The sequence below is a fragment of the Paramormyrops kingsleyae genome, chromosome 10, assembly GCF_048594095.1.
Source record: "Paramormyrops kingsleyae isolate MSU_618 chromosome 10, PKINGS_0.4, whole genome shotgun sequence".
Classification (NCBI taxonomy): Eukaryota; Metazoa; Chordata; class Actinopteri; order Osteoglossiformes; family Mormyridae; genus Paramormyrops; species Paramormyrops kingsleyae.
The window spans coordinates 1,769,856-1,787,442 of record NC_132806.1 but is presented as its reverse complement, the minus strand read 5'-3'; the positions used below and the strand labels follow the sequence as shown (position 1 = coordinate 1,787,442).

Sequence of the window (17,587 nt, the reverse complement as noted above, 5' to 3'; positions counted from 1 at the left end):
TGCACACATAGTGCCAGCCAGGTGAATCACAGTAGTAAATCAAAGTGCGATTGTGATCTTCAATTCTAACTATAAAAACAAATAAATTCCCTCAAGTCACTGAGCCAACAACAGTGCTTCAGGCTGAGGACCAGCACCCTTGGGGAGTGATTTAAAATGAAATTGATTTACTGATGTGATGTTCCTGTAGTCCAGGCATAAATTACAGCCCAGTATAACCTTCCTAAACAAGATGGCACGCAAGTCTGGTGTTAATAATTAGTAAACACTAAATAAGTCTTATTATAATGCTAATTTGGTATTTTGAAATCTTGGCAACAAAATTGGTTCCTCCAAGATAAAGTTTAGCCAAAAGGAAATACCACGGTAAATTAGTTTTACTTAAAAATGGATTTGCAGTTAATAAATGTGAAAATGTTTTCGAGTAAACCAGTGGGTTTAAATACACTACACGGAGGTTCTTTGCCTCTGCAGCCACGCTTTTAAAAATGCATAATGCACTGATTTTTTTACCCTTACTTAAATGCCTACCGCCCCATCGCTTAACTTTGGTATAGTCATGCCTGGAAAAAACTGGTCATGTTGCACATCAACCTCAACATCCCTCAACCCTGGACACACTTCAGTTCACATTCTGACATAACAGATCCATGGATGATACCTCCTGGCCCTGCCTACTCCTCTGGAACATTTACAAAAGAAGAACACATACTGTACATCAGGATGCTGTTCTTCGACTACAGTTCAGCAGCCACCCAAACTGGTGTTAAAGCTGAAAAACCTTGGTGTGAGCAGCACCATCTGCAACTGGGTGTTCGACTTCTTATCTAATGACCCTAGACCAGGGGTCTCCCAGCTCAGGTCCTTTAGAGCTACTATCCATTAAGTTTTCTATTCTACCTGGCCTCTGATGAGCCACACCTGTTCCTGGTATGTACCTGAGAACAGGTGTTGTTCAAGACCTAAATTAGCTGCAAAGGACTGACCAGCCTCGAAAATTATCAGCACAGATCTTCTCCATCTGCAATCCATCTATCTGCCAGAAGAGGGCCAAGTCCATATGTATTGTTTCACTTCCTATATTGCATCTTTTGTCTTGCACTGTCTAGTCTCCTATTGCATTGCTGTATTTTATCCTGTATTGCACTGTTGCTTATCCTGTTTTCCCCTCATACACCTGCCCCCTTCCCTGCAAGTGTGACATAAGAATTTCAGTTTTTCTTGGAGCACACATGACAATAAAACATGAAACTTGAGTGAACTAAAAACTCAATTTAATTAAAGAAATTTGCTTCAGGCAAACATTTCTTACATTAGCATTAGTAAAATTCACATTATGATTGGCTGTATCATTAGCTAATTAGTGTATTACATTTATGTAGAATAATACAGTATTTTCTGTATGACTGTGTCAACAGGAAATTAACTATTTCTGTGAAGATACCAGACACCAAAGGTTGTCGAAGGTGCAACGTTGGTGAGTAATAATGTGTTGTTATTCCCAATAGGATTTTATGTTAAAGTTTCTTTATAGCAACTGAAGTGGCCTGACATTCCCATGTTCAGGTTTCTTGATGTTGTATTTACTGTCTACACAAGAGCATATTCTCTCATCAGCAGCTTAAGTCAAAATAGTACTTAAAAAGTTACGCATATTCTCCCCTCACGGCCCAGTCATGCTCACTGCCTGTAACCCGAAAAAGGTGTGGGCATGCAAACAATATAATTCATTCATCAAGCAAGAAAAGGGGTTATGCCTTCAATTTTGGCAACAAGGAAAATGTGTAGTGTGGACTCTTTAATTTATATTGTCAATCTAATTGAATCAGCAGAATTCAATTCAATTTTATTTGTAGAGCGCATTTTCACAACATTGCATTGTCTCAAAGAAACCCTTTTATTCTGAAAATGAAAGCATGGCGGTAGAGTATTATGCCTATACAGTCAAACCATGGATTGTGAGTAACTTGGTTTGCGAGTGTTTTGCAAGATGAGCAAAAATCCTTAATAAATTTGAACTTGATTAACGAGTGAGGTCTTGCAATATGAGTATTACATATACGCTTTGTCTGCCTAGCGTTACGTGATCACAACTGAGCCGATGGTTCTTCTCTCTCTCTCACTGCGGGATTGTGGGTAACCATTTCCGAAGCTTGGTCTGAGTCGGCGTGCCTCACTTGTATAGTCAAAATTTAGCAATAGAGTCTGGCTGCAGATCCACTGAGAGGCACATCCACTGACAGGCAGGAAATGACATCACAGATCCACTGAGAGGCACAGCCATAGATATCTTCTATGATACATCCATTGACAGGAAGTCCACTGTTGATCCGTCACAGATCCACTCTGAAGCACATATTACTGCTTTACAGCAGCTGCTCCTTGTCGATTTTACAATTTAGTTTATTAGTTCATTTAAAAATGGTTCGTAGTTATCACTTGTTTGTATGCATGTACAGTGGTACCTCAAAACTCGGATCAAATCCTAAAAAGTTCGAGTTCTGATCGAATTTTTCCCAAAAGAAATAATGGAAAACCAATTAATTGGTTCCCGGCCCCAAAAAATTACACCTAAATATGTTTTTTTTTAGCATTTAAACACAAAATGAACCGGATAAAACAAGAAGAGCATTTACTGTACTAAACACATCTAAGCACATTTATTAAAACAGTAATTTGTAAAGTAAGAAAATAAATGTATCCAAACAATGTGTAAAGTAAAAAAAAAAAACAATGTGTCCTGCCCTGATCGTCCGCTCCTTCCGTGTGCCACGCCTCCTTGTTAACCCCATGTGGAATCCTGTGTGATCAGTTTCTGGTTGTTTTCATTAGCCCTCCGTATTTCGTCCGCTTTTCAGTTTGTTTCCCCAGTCCGGTCATTGTATTGTCCGTCTGCGTTTTGCTTGCCTTACCTGTAATTAAACCCCGTATTCCCCAATACCCTGACATCTGCGCCTTTGTCTCTGTTCCGTCCCCACTCAGCATGACAATATTATTATAATTAAATGTATTAATGGTTTATTATTAATATTAAAATAATGAATAAGAAATATTTCTTTTTAAATGTATTTTATTATATAATAATAATTACTGTTACTGTCTATCGTTGTCTAAATGTATTTTTACTGTCTAAATATATGTATTCAGCTAGTGTAAACATGCACGATGCTATCACAGCGAATGCGAGGCTAAGATTGAAGCGTTACCCTTTGTTTCCGCTGAGAGACATACTGTGTGACTCATTTCCCCCCGGCGTACAAGTTATCATAGGTCGGCGTTCACGGTTTGACTTCTGAGATTCAGATCGAGCTCTAGGTGATTTTTTTTGGAACTGGTTGGTTCGACTTTTAAGAAATTCGAGTTCTAATGAGTTCGAGAACTGAGGTACCGCTGTATTTCTAAATTATAAAGATTATTTTATTTAAAAATAGTTTATGCTTATCACATATTTGAATTATACATATTTAAAAGTAGTTTGTACTTCAAATTACAAGTAATGCAATTCTTAATTATAAATTCAAGAATATTTTGTACTTATCAGCTGTAGTCCTGATTGTGACTGTCAATAATGTCCAGATTTTTTTTCCCCTCAGAGTATTATATTGGAGCCTTAAAGGCTGCAAAATTATGCTTCTCTCAGAGCTTTTCTCTGCATACATTATCTTAGAATAACAGAAGTATTTCCTACTTAAATAAATCACTATACATAGATAATTTGGCAAACAACATTTTATTTGTAGGTAGTGTATTGATGTCTAAATAAATTCGAACGAATGCACAACAAAGCAGTATAAGGAACAGAATAAAAGAATGAGGAAGAATGAGGAAAACAATTCGTATTACACAAACATGGCATGAAGTTTAAGACCCATTCCATCAACACAATTAAAGAGGAAGGTTTCCACGTCCTCCCCATTATGAAAAATAAACATAAGTGGGTCATTTCTATTGCCACTTTGACCCTCCAGGACCTCCCTGAGTGCTTCCTGTTGATCCTCAGCCTCCACCTGGAGAACAGTAGGTTCTGTCACCTTTCCATGGAATGGAATCCAGCACACAGCACTGCAGAGGTTCCTCATGATGTGCGACTCCTATATGACATTGGAAGTGAATATCAGGGGTCGAATAAGTTAATCAGGTGCAGCTGGAAGTCAACAGGAAAACCACCTGAGAAAAATGAGGGACACACACACACCTCACACACACCACTATTACACTTTGTAGAGCAGTCAGTTACAGCTTGTCCACCAGGTCTGAGAACAGCAAGAGTGCTCACCTTCGAGAGAGGCTCCAAGTTTGCTTTCAGCAGATGTAAAGTTTCCTCAGTCCAAAAGGCAAACCTCTGTTCATGTCTGAGTAGTACAAACTTACATCACTTACATTAAGATATTGAAACATTAAGTCTTGGTAGTGTATCATCAATAGTGTCATTAATACCCGTGTATGCAAAACCTCTCCATTAGCTGAATGCATTAGCACTGACAAATTAATGGAATATCACCCTAAAAATAACAAAAATATAATATTCAGCCTCCCTGCTGGGCTTCACCTGGTATTCTATATCTGACAGAAACTTTCCTTCACTGCAAAGAAAGTGCACTTGACTCTGCATCTGAATGCATCTCAATGTAAAATACTTTGCTTTACCTACATACTTTTCCAGACCACTGCTCATCAGAGTTAGGCACCACCATTTCCTTATCTTTGGCATGTGCTTTGGATTACAAGCACGTTTCCAGAACAAGTTATGCTCACAATCCAAGGTTTTACTGTATTTGGTTATTCTCATGAACATGAGAATTCTTTGATAAAACCAAAATGTTTAGAATGAATACAGTATTTGTATTTTATACATAGCAATTGATATTACATTAACTTATTAAGAATATTAAAATTGTAATTTGTAGCTCTGATTTAATGATCTCTCAACCATTTTCCCCAAACTGACAGTACTGTTGCAATTTTAAGATCAAAGAGCACAAAACTAGATAAAATGTTTTTAAATCTCTCAACTTTATTGCAAGTAACCCACAACAGAGAATCTATTAGTATAATAAGACCTATGTAAATTTCATCAGGGTGCGTAGAGAAAAATACAATTAAAAGTGCTTAAGTCAATGGCGAGAATGCCTTCAAGGACCTTTTATGTGCAACATGCACATATTTCGGTGTTTCTCCACCCAAAGTGTATATCTAGCCTAAGCACTTAAACCCCCTATGTCACCCGTTATTGATTTATGTCAATGGGAGACTACGCTTAAGTGAAAAAACTCCCCGCCTATCCATGTTTTTGCTCCCTCCCAGCTCCCAGTAAAACGTGGCCTGTCTGGGAGTCACCGAGGATTGTGTTAGGAAATACTGTCATTGAGGACACACGGTTCTTTGAACATGTATTTATGTTTTGATTTCTCTCTCTTGCTTTGTCTGCTCAGTAAGAAACCCATACACTGACAGCACGTTCCTCTGCGGGGCTGTGCCGTCCGGTGTGGTGCTGCTCTTGTGGTATGACCCGCTACAGAAGTTTCTGCAGTTTAAGGTTTGCCGATTCTCCAGTCTTCCCAAGGACAGTTTCAAAAGAAAAAAAGATCAAGTATAAGGGTCTAAATTCTGTATGCTTTGTTTTATTTAATTCAGACATGCTGTACTTGACTAATTTTTACTTACTAATTGTTAATTAGTTGTTTTCAATTTACTGTCAGTGTTAATGGCATCGTTTTAGGCAAGGTTTCTCAACCCAGTCCTCGGGGACCACCAGACGGTCCACGTTTTTGCTCTCTCCCAATTGGCAGGGCATTGGGAGAGAGCAAAAACATGGACCGTCTGGTGGTCCCCGAGGACTGGGTTGAGAAACCCTGGTTTTAGGTGTGCAGTCCTTATCCTGACCTTTAACCTCCCTCTCCCCCTGTCTCAGCACATAGCTGTGGCCCTTCCTGAGTCCCTGCCCATCTTTGAGCTGCTGGTCCTGGAGTCAGATGAGCTGCCACAGTTGTGTGTGGGGGTGAGGTGTGTCAGGCCTGAGCTCCAGGTCTCATCAGCCAACCAGCAGCTGAGTTTTGACATCATAAATCTGAACAGCACGACGTATACAGAGCCAGGTAACCGTACATGGTGTTGTTTGATATATATATATATATATATACTGTATATATATACCCGCACAGGCACACAAACACAAGTGTTTAATATTTGAAAATCAATACAATGAAATAAACTGAATGTTTGTATATATTGGAAGCAAAGGAGGAAACTGAAGAAAAATCTGTTCATGCACTTTGCAGTAATAACATTTGAAAACATTTGCCCCATCTTGAGTACTTTTGCAATACAGTGTGGTGTCAATTCTCCCAGTGAACACAGATAAATAAGTTCTCAGGCCACTTATAAGGCCTGAGATAGATTACTGTATAATTCAGAGATCCTGTTGTCTAAGATGCTACAGACAGCTCTTTCTATGAACTTATGAACTTAGGCCTAGGTTGTTGATATGGCATCTAGGCTTGATTATAGCAAGATGATGCACCATGACCCACCAGTCAAAGAAAGGGATTAAGGTTAGGCAAAGAAGGGAAGAAAAGTAGCCCACTATATCTTAGGGCCACAGTTGCAATGGATAGGGAGTACCAAGCTGAAGACACCACTAAATAAGGCAATTTATAGCACTGCTCTTAAGGCACGTAGATGTACAGCAGTAGAATTACACCCAGCAGAGTTAATGCATTTCAGCTCTGTTAATGAACATTACCCTTTCACACATTTTCCCATGGCATGTAGTAAAAAATGCAATTGAAACTACTTAAGTCAGCAGCAGAATGCGCATAAAGGTCAGTTACATGCAACATACCTATATTTTGGTGTTTGTCTGTCCAAAGCACATACCTAGCCTAAGCTCCCAAAGCCTCCAGACTTAAGCAGATGGGAGACTATGCTTAAGTGAAAAATGTGTGCAGCTACACACCTTTTAACTTAAGCACATGGGACAATCAACCCCACTTTGTGTAAAATTATAGTGAAGCATGTGATTTAATAAGTGTGAGGGTGTGTCAGTCCTCTGTGACCAATGGCTGGTGTCTCTCTGCTGATAGATGGTGAGCCTCTCGGGGTGGTACAGCTGACGCAGCTGGACAGAGACACAGTGCTCATTGCGCTGCAAGGTGAGTGCACTCTGTATGGTGAGGAATTTCTGCTTTTGCTGTCGCTGGTGCGCTCATACAATGAGGGTTTTGGTATTTAAATGTTATGTTGCCATCACAGTACTACTATTTAACAATCTGTCATTTTTACCTCATTTTACTATATCAGCTTTTCAAATTCTCTGGAAATTCTGCTGAAGACAGCCCATGGAATTGGCTTATTGAGCATACTAAATTGTCTAATTACTCGACTAACCACAACTAGTTGCAGCCCAGTGGCACATACTGTCCTGTACATTCCTGGTTCTGTTGCTTGGCTCCACAGAGACGGTGCAGGTGGTGAACCTGCAGGGTTTCCCGTGTCGAGAACTGGTCTCAGAGCTGACTTTTGGATTTGTCATTGACACTTTGGGTAAGAGGTCACTGCCCTGCCTGTGTCTGCAGACATCTTGGCCTTAGCTTTTCTATTATTGGCTTAGCCATTTAGTTTTATGCTAAGCAAATTCTCAGGGGTTTTACAGCTTGATCTTTCTTCAAACTTCAGCATTGTAATAAAATGTTGTCCTCCTTAAATTGAACATAACATCATTTACGTAGAATAGTTACTTATTGTATAATTGAATATGACTAGTACAGTATTTGTGTTGCACTGTATGTTGCCTGGGATAGGTTCCAAGCAGTTCTGTGACCCTGCTGAAGATAACTAATTTGTATGATGGATAGATGGATGGATGGCAGTGTGACACTGTGTTATCACTTTCCAGTGATGTCATAGCACTACTCACTGTAACATATTTGTGCAAAGCTTGTTTACAGGACAGCGTGCTGGCCTTTTGGAAACATGGTCTACAAGGACGTTGTTTGCAAACTAGTGAGGTAATATTTGATGTTGATGACATCAGTGCTTAACCTATCATGCAAGTCTATGTCTATTGGGTGCTTTCTCTCAAAACTTATTTTAGGGTTCCATGTATAAAGATTTTTTTGGTGTTTCCACATAGGTAACACAGGAAATCACAGACGAAAGCCGCGTGTTTCTGGTACTGGGGACTAACAGGTACACATTTTGTAAAAAAAAACAAAAAAGCTTGTTACTTAGAAAATGAGTCCAAATGTTGATCGCATGATGTCCAAGGATTTCATTGTAAACAACAATAAATTAAAAACTGTTTCAGAGAACATCAGTAACAGCATTTAACAGTAATATTTATATTGCAAAACTGTGATTCAAGCACATTTATACAACCACAAATCTGAAAAAGTTGGGACAGTATGGAAAATGCGAAAAAAAAAAAAACCGCAGTGATTCTGAAATTTGCTTTGACTTGTTTCATTGTAGACAGTATGAACCCAAGATATTTCGTGTTCTGGTAAACTTTATTTAATTTGTAAAAATATATCCATTCCTGCATTTCAGGCATGCAACACATTCAAAAAAAAAGTTGGAATGGGGGCTATTTAGGGCTAGTAATAAGGTAAAAAAAAAATAGTGATGTGATTTCAAACTGGTGATATCAAGGTGATTGTAACCATGATTGGTACAAAAGCAGTATCCACAAAAGGCTGTCTTTGAGGATCAAAGATGGAGAGAGGATTTCTGGAGGAGAGGAGGATTTTATTAATAGTTTTAAATGATTGAAATGTTCAAAAACAATGTTTCTCAAAGAAAGATTGGAAGGGAATTGCATGTTTCTCCCTCAACAGTGTATGATATTTAAAGTATTCAAGGAATCTGGATGAATTTCAATGCGTAAAGGGCAAGGGCGCAAGCCTAAGCTGAACACCCGTGATCTCCAATCCCTCAGACAGCATCAAGAACTGTAAATTCATTAATAGCTGATATAACCACATGAACAAGGGATTACTTTTGTGATGGCACCATTAATGCAGAAAAGTACATTGAAATTAGAGCAACATATGTTGCCATCAAGATGACATCTTTTCAAGGGACATACATGGATTTTTCATCAAAACAATGCAAAACCACATTCTGCATGTATTACAAAGGCATGACTGCAGAAGAATAAGGTATGGGTACTGGACTGGCCTGCCTGCAGTCCTGACCTGTCCGCAATAGAGAACGTGCAGAGAATTTTGAAATGGAAAATGCGACAACGATGACCTGGTACTGTTGCACACCTTAAGATGTGTTTGCAGGAAGAATAGGACAAAATAACACCTAAAACGCTTAGTAGTCTTAATATCCAAAACGTCTTTTAAGTGTTGTGAGAACGAATGGCAACATTACAAAGTAGTGAATGCTGTACAGCAGACTTTTTTTGGAATGTGTTTCAGGTCTGAAATGCAGGAATGGATGTATATTAACAAATGAAATGAAGCTGACCAGGCAAAATGTGAAATACCTTGGGTTCATACTGTCGGCAATGAAATAAAAGTCAAAGTAAATTTCAGAATCACTGTGTTTTTTTTCTAGATTCCACTGTAACCAAGTCTACAGTCGTCGCCAAAGTTTTTAGAATGAAAAAAGTATTGGTTTTCACAAAGTTTGCTATTTCAGTGCTTGTAGATCTTTTTATCAGATGTTTCTATGGTATGGTCTGGGCAGTTTCCTGGCCATGGACCCAAAATGCTGATGTTTTCTTCCCCAAGCCATTGAGGTATCACTTTTTCCTTATGGTACGGTGCTCCATCATGGTGGAAAAGGCATTGTTTGTCAACAAACTCTTCTTGGATGGTTGGGGGAAGTTGCTCTCGGAGGCTGTTTTGGTACCATTCTTTATTCATGGCTGTGTTCTTGGGCAAACTTGTGAGTGAGCCCACTCCCTTGGTTGAGAAGTAGCCCCACACATGAGTGGTATCAGGATGCTTTACTGTTGGCATGACACAGGAGGTAGTGTTCACCTTTTCTTCTCTGGACAATCATTTTTCTGGATGTCCCAAACAATTGGAAAGGGGAGTCATCAGGGAAAATGACTTTACCCTAGTCGTCAACGTCAAATCCCTGTACCTTTTGCAGAATATCAGCCTGTCCCTGATGTTTTCCTTGGAGAGAAGTGGCTTCTTTGCTGCTCTTTTTGACACCAGGCCATCCTCCAAAAGTCTTTGCCTCACTGTGCATGCAGATACACTTACATCTGCCTGCTGCCATTCCTGAGCAAGCTCTGCACTGGTGGTGCCCGATCCCACAGCAGAATCTACTTTAGAAGACAGTCCTGGTGCTCGCTGGACTTTCTTAGGCACGCTGAAACCTTCTTCACAACAATTGTACCTCTTTCCTTGAAGTTCTTGATGTCTTCAAGCATCACCCTCCTTTTAAAGCATCCAGTCTGCTATTGTAACTCAGTCAGCATGACAAAGTGATCTCCAGCCTTGTCCTTGTCAACACTCTCACCTGTGTTAACAAGAGAATCACTGAAATTATGTCAGCAGGTTCTTTTGTGGCAGGGATGAAATGCAGTGGAAATGGTTTTTTGGGATTGAGTACATATTCATGTTATAGAGGGACTTTGCAATTACAGTGGTACCTCAGTTCTCAAACTGAACTCGAATTTCTTAAAAGTCGAACTAACCAGTTCGAAAAAAAAATTACCCAGGACTCGATCTGAATCTCAGAAGTCAAACCGTGAACGCCGACCTAAGATAACTTGTACGCACGGGGAAATGAGTGAAATAACCACTCGTTACAACCGAGGTATGCAGCAAAGCATTTGTGAAGCTTGAGGCGGATGGGCTACAACAGCAGAAGACCCCACCGGGTACCACTCATCTCCACTACAAATAGGAAAAAGAGGCTACAATTTGCACAAGCTCACCAAAATTGGACAGTTGAAGATTGGAAAAATGTTGCCTGGTCTGATGAGTCTCGATTTCTGTTGAGACATTCAAATGGTAGTCAGAATTTGGCGTAAACAGAATGAGAACATGGATCCATCATGCCTTGTTACCACTGTGCAGGCTGGTGGTGGTGGTGTAATGGTGTGGGGGATGTTTTCTTGGCACACTTTAGGCCCCTTAGTGCCAATTGGGCATCGTTTAAATGCCACGGCCTACCTGAGCATTGTTTCTGACCATGTCCATCCCTTTATGACCACCATGTACCCATCCTCTGATGGCTACTTCCAGCAGGATAATGCACCATGTCACAAAGCTCGAATCATTTCAAATTGGTTTCTTGAACATGACAATGAGTTCACTGTACTACAATGGCCCCCACAGTCACCAGATCTCAACCCAATAGAGCATCTTTGGGATGTGGTGGAACGGGAGCTTCGTGCCCTGGATGTGCATCCCAGAAATCTCCATCAACTGCAAGATGCTATCCTATCAATATGGGCCAACATTTCTAAAGAATGCTTTCAGCACCTTGTTGAATCAATGCCACGTAGAATTAAGGCAGTTCTGAAGGCGAAAGGGGGTCAAACACCGTATTAGTATGGTGTTCCTAATAATCGTTTAGGTGAGTGTATTTAGACTGTAAAAATACATTTAGACAATGATAGACAGTAAAATACATGTAAAAATAAAGATTTTTTATTCATTTTATTAATGTTAATAATAAAAAACTAATATATTTAATTATAATGATATGGTCATGCCGAGCGGGGGCGGATTGGAGACAATGGCGCAAACGTCAGGGTATCAGGGAATACTGGGTTTAATTACATGTAAGGCAGGCAAAACGCAGACGGACAATACAATTACCAGACTGGGGAAACAAACTGAAACGCGGACTAAATACAGAGGACTAATGACAACAACCCGAAACAGCTCATCACACGAGGATTCCACACAGGGTTAACCAGGGGGCGTGGCACACGGAAGGAGCGGACGATCGGGCAGATCACATTGTTTTTTTTTAACTTTACACATTTCTTACTTTACAAATTACTGTTTTGATAAATGTGCTTAGATGTGTTTAGTACAGTATATGCTCTTCTTGTTTTATCCGGTTAATTTTGTGTTTAAATGCAAAAAAAAACATATTTAGGTGTAATTTTTTGGGGCTGGGAACCAATTAATTGGTTTTCCATTATTTTTTATGGGGAAAATTCGATCAGAACTCGAACTTTTTAGGATTCAATCCGGAGTTCTGAACGGATTAAGTTCCAGTTCTGAGGTACCACTGTAATTGCAATTCATTTAATCACTCTTCATAACATTCTGGAGATTATGCAAATTGCCATAATAAAAACTGAGGCAACAGACTTAGTGAAAACCAATACTTGTGTCATTCTCAAAACTTTGCCACAACTGTAGTGTCTTGCATTAGTGTAGTGATGACATGCTGTTACAGAAGACCAAAGAACCAAAACAGAACACTATATTATTTAAATAATATAAAACAACCATTACTAGCTACTGTATGAAACATCAATAGGCCTGATTTTTTACCATAGGTAACCACTAGATACTGTAGAAAATGTTCAAGAACAATGAAATTTAAATAAAATTTAAATTCACATAAATTTTGCAATGTTTGAATGTAGGATTTTCTTCAGCTATATTTTGCATATACACAGATTTAAAAAAAATAGATTAGTTTGATTTGATTTTACAACTGCCTTCATGCACAATTCACACGAATAAATTACAGTGAATTGCCATTAGTACGACAGTACATGTACACAAAAGTAACTCCATACAGGTACTACTTCAGGTGCTATTTTGTAGCATGAATATTTGAATGAATATCAAATAAATCCTGGCTAGAATTTTAGTAACATCGTCATATAAAAGGGAGATCTTTATTATAAGGTTTCATGAATATTTTGAATAATCCAGAGGTTCTAGCCAGATAAATACTTCTTTTCCTGTTGCTCTTTTTTGTCATTATTTTAGAGACATCATCTTGCAGAGTACCCCAACAGGAATTCCTTCTGTCACTAGCAATCTTTACATGCTGACCGGCCACGAGAGCAGCTACTGAGGGAAGAAAATAGAATTGGAAAAAGACAGAGAGGAGGGAGAAAGTGGAGAGAGGCACCCAGCTGCCAAGGAACCAAAGCAAGAGGGCCCAAGGTGTCTACTTCACAGGACAGGGCCCTGTCTTCCTGGTCAAGGTGAAACTCTGTTTTGATTTGGGTCAGAATTCAGGACAGTTTAGTATGAAGTACAATAACCACAACCTGGAAAAAACACAAACTGGAATGGCACCAGCAGAAAAGAAAGCAGATAGAAACATTCATTATATATAAACTGATGGATCTGGACTGTACCACCAGCACATACAGAAACAAAGCAAAGCTGAATGCAAAAAGTTAACTTTGACAAAGGTTACTATAGATACCCCTGAATCCCCCTGAGTTTCTTCCCATTAAACTAATCTGCCTTAGGGCTTTTTGGAATGTGAAGCGGATTGTTGCATTTCCTGTAAGAGCTGTGTTATCTCTACCAAGACATACTGTGCCTTCTACTTGCAGAAGGTGTTGCATTGACAGAATGAATATATGCTGTTACTGTTCTTTTTATTGAAAAGTAATGAGTTAGATTACAAAATCCATTTTGTCAGGAAGAAATACTGATGTGTTTATATATATGGTAATGTAAAAGAGATACAAATTAATGCAATATACTGTAGCAAATATTGAAAAAATGTGTTGTAAAATAGTTATTTATGAAACTCATGAAAAATCATGAATGATGTACAATATATTGACGTATATTAACAATACTGGCCTTGTTATTTTGACTGTGAAAAGTCTTAGACCAGTAGTTCTCAGCCTTTTTTTGTCCAAGGACCCCCCATGTCCAGGAAAACGTGTGGCCCCCCTACACAGGTTATGATATTGTTTCTTTGTTTGCATTCAGCAATGATTATTGTGAATCTTTATTAATATAAACATATTTTGATTTGGTTACACTGACAATGTAATTTTTTTTAAACATGACAAAAAAGTTTCACTCCACTATGTCCACCAACACTTTTTTTCTCATTTCATGACAGAGTGAATGTTTATGAACAAAAAAAAATCCATCTAAATATAAAACCTGTTTTGCAAATGGCTCTAAAATCAGAAACTATGTCCCTAATAAATGAAAAGATCCTCAATATATGCTAGTAGCCTTCAGCAAAACAAATACTGCAAATTATGGTACATAATAATGATACCTCACCTTTCCCCTCCATCAGCTTACCCAGGAGATGTTTTAGTTGCTGGGATTCCCATGCAAATTCCCATGATAACAATACGGTAATCCGACAGTTGTCATAAGGGCAGGAAAACAAATGAAACTGCTCAATTTGACTCATGTAAACAAGAGCACATCCGCGAATTCAGATAAGCAGTAACTTTGTAAATTACAAAATATCATTTGTTTTCTAATTTTGATTGCTACTGTAAAAACTTGTCTTTAAAAAGAAAGAAATATGGAAACTGTTGGTAACTAGGTTGTTCTTTTAGCATTTTTCACTACTTTTATGAGACTTTTTTGCAAGACTACAAAGCAATCATTTAATTTATTATGCTTCTCAAAATGCAAGCCGTAAAATAGCTTAAAATAATATTGCTTGTTTTTGCTGAAAATAAGATATTTTACGTAAAATATTAACTTTTGCACGAAAAACACTTGTATAATTCGCATAAAAGATGCAACTTACATGTTCTCTCTTCACTCAAAAACGGAAGGAGCAAAGTTGTGATGCAAAATTAAAAAATAAAAGCAGAAAGGGGGGTTCGTTTCACAAAAGCATAGTTACCAGTTATGTTAGCAACTTACACATTTGAAACCCTGCACCTAAATGGTTTCAACTATCAAAACCAAGATGTTATATTAAAAAAAGTATGATTCCTCCAGTCTGTCATGCATTTTTTGTTCCAAGACCACACATTCCAAAATATACAAACATATACTACCATCTTAAACTTGTGATTAATCATGATTAATCACAGCCTATTATAGTGATTGACTGGATTATTTTTTCTAATTGATTGGCACCACTAATATTGATATAAATGGTATTGTGTCATCCTATATCTCATTTTATAAAAAAACAATATAACATAAAAACTCGATATATGTCCACCCCTAGCTTTAGCAATGTCATATTTTTTTCTACATTTTCATATAAATACTGCGGCCCTTGACGGTCCTCTAGTGGGCTGCAGCCCCCCTGGTTGACAACCACAGTCTTAGATAATCAAAGAAATGTTTAAAGCTATTTATTTGGGTTGTGAGTGTATATTTGGTCAGAAATTAAAGACAATTTAACATTAGAACATATGCAAATTAACAGTAACATGGTGTGCTAGTCATCGTATCATAAATACATGGGTGTATTGGATGGTTGCTACAAATACTGGAGTGAATTTAGGACAGGCTTTGAAAGCGAAACGAACATACTTTAATAAACATAACATCATGATCTTATACCAATGTGAAGATCATTTACACCTCATTTTCTATGACTGTGTGAGACTTTTGCACAGTACTGTAGGCCTATAAACTTCTCAGGATTATACGAATACAATTTACTTCTCTATAATGCCTCCCTAAATTAATTTCAATGTAGATTCTGCTTTATGGAAATGGTAAAGTTGGCTGTAGTAACTGGTAAATAATAAATGTTTTTTCTTAATTTTTTTTTTTTTTACTATTACTGGGGTTTCATTGTTAATTGGGGACAAATAGTTATATACAGTACAATCCCGTTATAATGAACTTTAAGGGATCTGGCAAAACAGTCCATTATATCCAGAGTTGCTGTATGCCCAGAACACAACTACAGGACACTATTTACTCATGCCACACCCCAGCAGACACACTTGTGATATAGATTATTATATTGTACATGTAGTAATCCAACTTTACCTGACTGTTGGAAGTATATATGGAGGGATGCTTACTGCATCCCTCCAGCTGCGAGTGTTGTCTGCTGACGCACAGCGTGCCTGGTGATGGACAGCTACACAGACCAATCAGTGTTGCCTGCTGTTACACCATGCCTATTTATAGAGCATGACTATTAATAATCCCAACTACAGTATGTATCTGTGCTGGATATCACCGGCACGCAAACACGCCTTGTATGTGGAGTCTGCATGTCCATTATAGCCAAACAAAACTACTGCTAAAAGCGGCCCTGGGGACCGTTATAAGCGAAATTCCGTTATATGCGAGTCCGCTATATTCGATGCTTTTTCTGCATGTTTGTAAAGGTGCACGGCCGGGACCAGCGGACCTCATCCGTTATAGACGTTATTCTGTTATAAGCGAGTCCACTATAACGGGATTACACTGTAATGATTTATGATGTGAGAAAATATTAAAATGTCATCAATTATATATATATATATATATATATATATATATATATATATATATATATATATGTCATTGTTATAAATATGTCATATTTTGGCAATATATTGGTGGTTATGATGAATGTTGATAAAATAAAATCTCTATTTCAAGTTTAAAGAAAGCACTATTATATGCAAATACATTTTTTTTAAAAAGCTACTTATGAAATATACTGTTTTATTTTTGTTTGTCCATTTATGGTGTTATGAGAATGAAGTGAATGATACTAGTTGATGCAGATAAAATAGATAAAATGCTAATCTTAAACACTGTGAAAAAGAAAAACATCATTAGTGAAATGGGATAGAGTTTGTATCCATTAGTAATTCTAATTTGTAACTAAGCTTAAAAGGATAAGAACATATACTGTACTTACACCAATGAACCAAAACATCCTGACCAGACCCACATGAAGTGAATAATGTTAACTGTCTATAAAAATGGTGAGCAGCAGGGTTTGATACTAGAGGTTCAGACCTATTTGACGGATTGGGTATGGACCGTATGTGACCAATCCACAATCGATACTTCCTTAAGTAGTTTTTAGTAGTCTGTTAATTGTCAGTCAGTTAACTTTATTAAAGACATAAAAGTAGGTCCATAAAGGATAATAAATAATAGTTACAGGTTTACATAAAGGCTAAAACACCAATAGTTCCACAAAGCAGAATAAAACCTGACGGAACTCAGTGTGGGGTTTGTCAAAAACATGATTATGCTGTTCTTGGAGTCCATTAGCCTACACATACATGGTTCGTAATACGTAATTTCGTAATACAGCATAACTTGTGGGCACACCAACACTAACAAACAATAAACTTGCACTGCACCATCTTGGCCTTTTTTAGCATCAACCTCATTCCATCATTGTATGGTACAGTGAGTTTCCGCATACTGCTTCATTGTAGCGCTTCCATAGATGGGCAGTGTACATAGGGGTACAATATGCTTTAAAGAGTGCAGTTTTCACAGAAACAGAACACATTCCAAACTTGCATATCAGCATGTTAGCTTGTGCGTACAATAAGCGGCACTGTAGATGTCCATATCATCAGTCAGATCATCAGATATGTAGTGTCCCAAGTACTTAATCACGGTACATTCTTTAAGAACAGCACCTGATAGAGAGAAGTCAGGAAATACCAGTTTCCTGTCCTCCTTACTTCTTACAATTAGAAGATTGCTCTTCTTGGTAT

At 38.0% G+C, this 17,587-nt stretch overlaps 1 protein-coding gene across 2 annotated transcripts in view; it reads left to right on the top strand.

Moving 5' to 3' along the window:
- Positions 1-14,879, top strand: part of LOC111858519 (mitogen-activated protein kinase kinase kinase kinase 2-like) — a 51,568-nt gene extending 36,689 nt beyond the window's left edge. For both annotated transcript variants that reach the window (XM_072717131.1, XM_072717130.1), the window contains exons 25-32: positions 1,419-1,477; positions 5,433-5,536; positions 5,912-6,095; positions 7,083-7,151; positions 7,456-7,542; positions 7,936-8,006; positions 8,132-8,187; positions 12,930-14,879. In XM_072717131.1, the coding sequence (XP_072573232.1) occupies positions 1,419-1,477; positions 5,433-5,536; positions 5,912-6,095; positions 7,083-7,151; positions 7,456-7,542; positions 7,936-8,006; positions 8,132-8,187; positions 12,930-13,017 (718 nt within the window). In that variant the 3' untranslated portion in view covers positions 13,018-14,879. The remainder of the gene's footprint in view (positions 1-1,418; positions 1,478-5,432; positions 5,537-5,911; positions 6,096-7,082; positions 7,152-7,455; positions 7,543-7,935; positions 8,007-8,131; positions 8,188-12,929) is intronic.
- Positions 14,880-17,587: the final 2,708 nt, after the last annotated feature.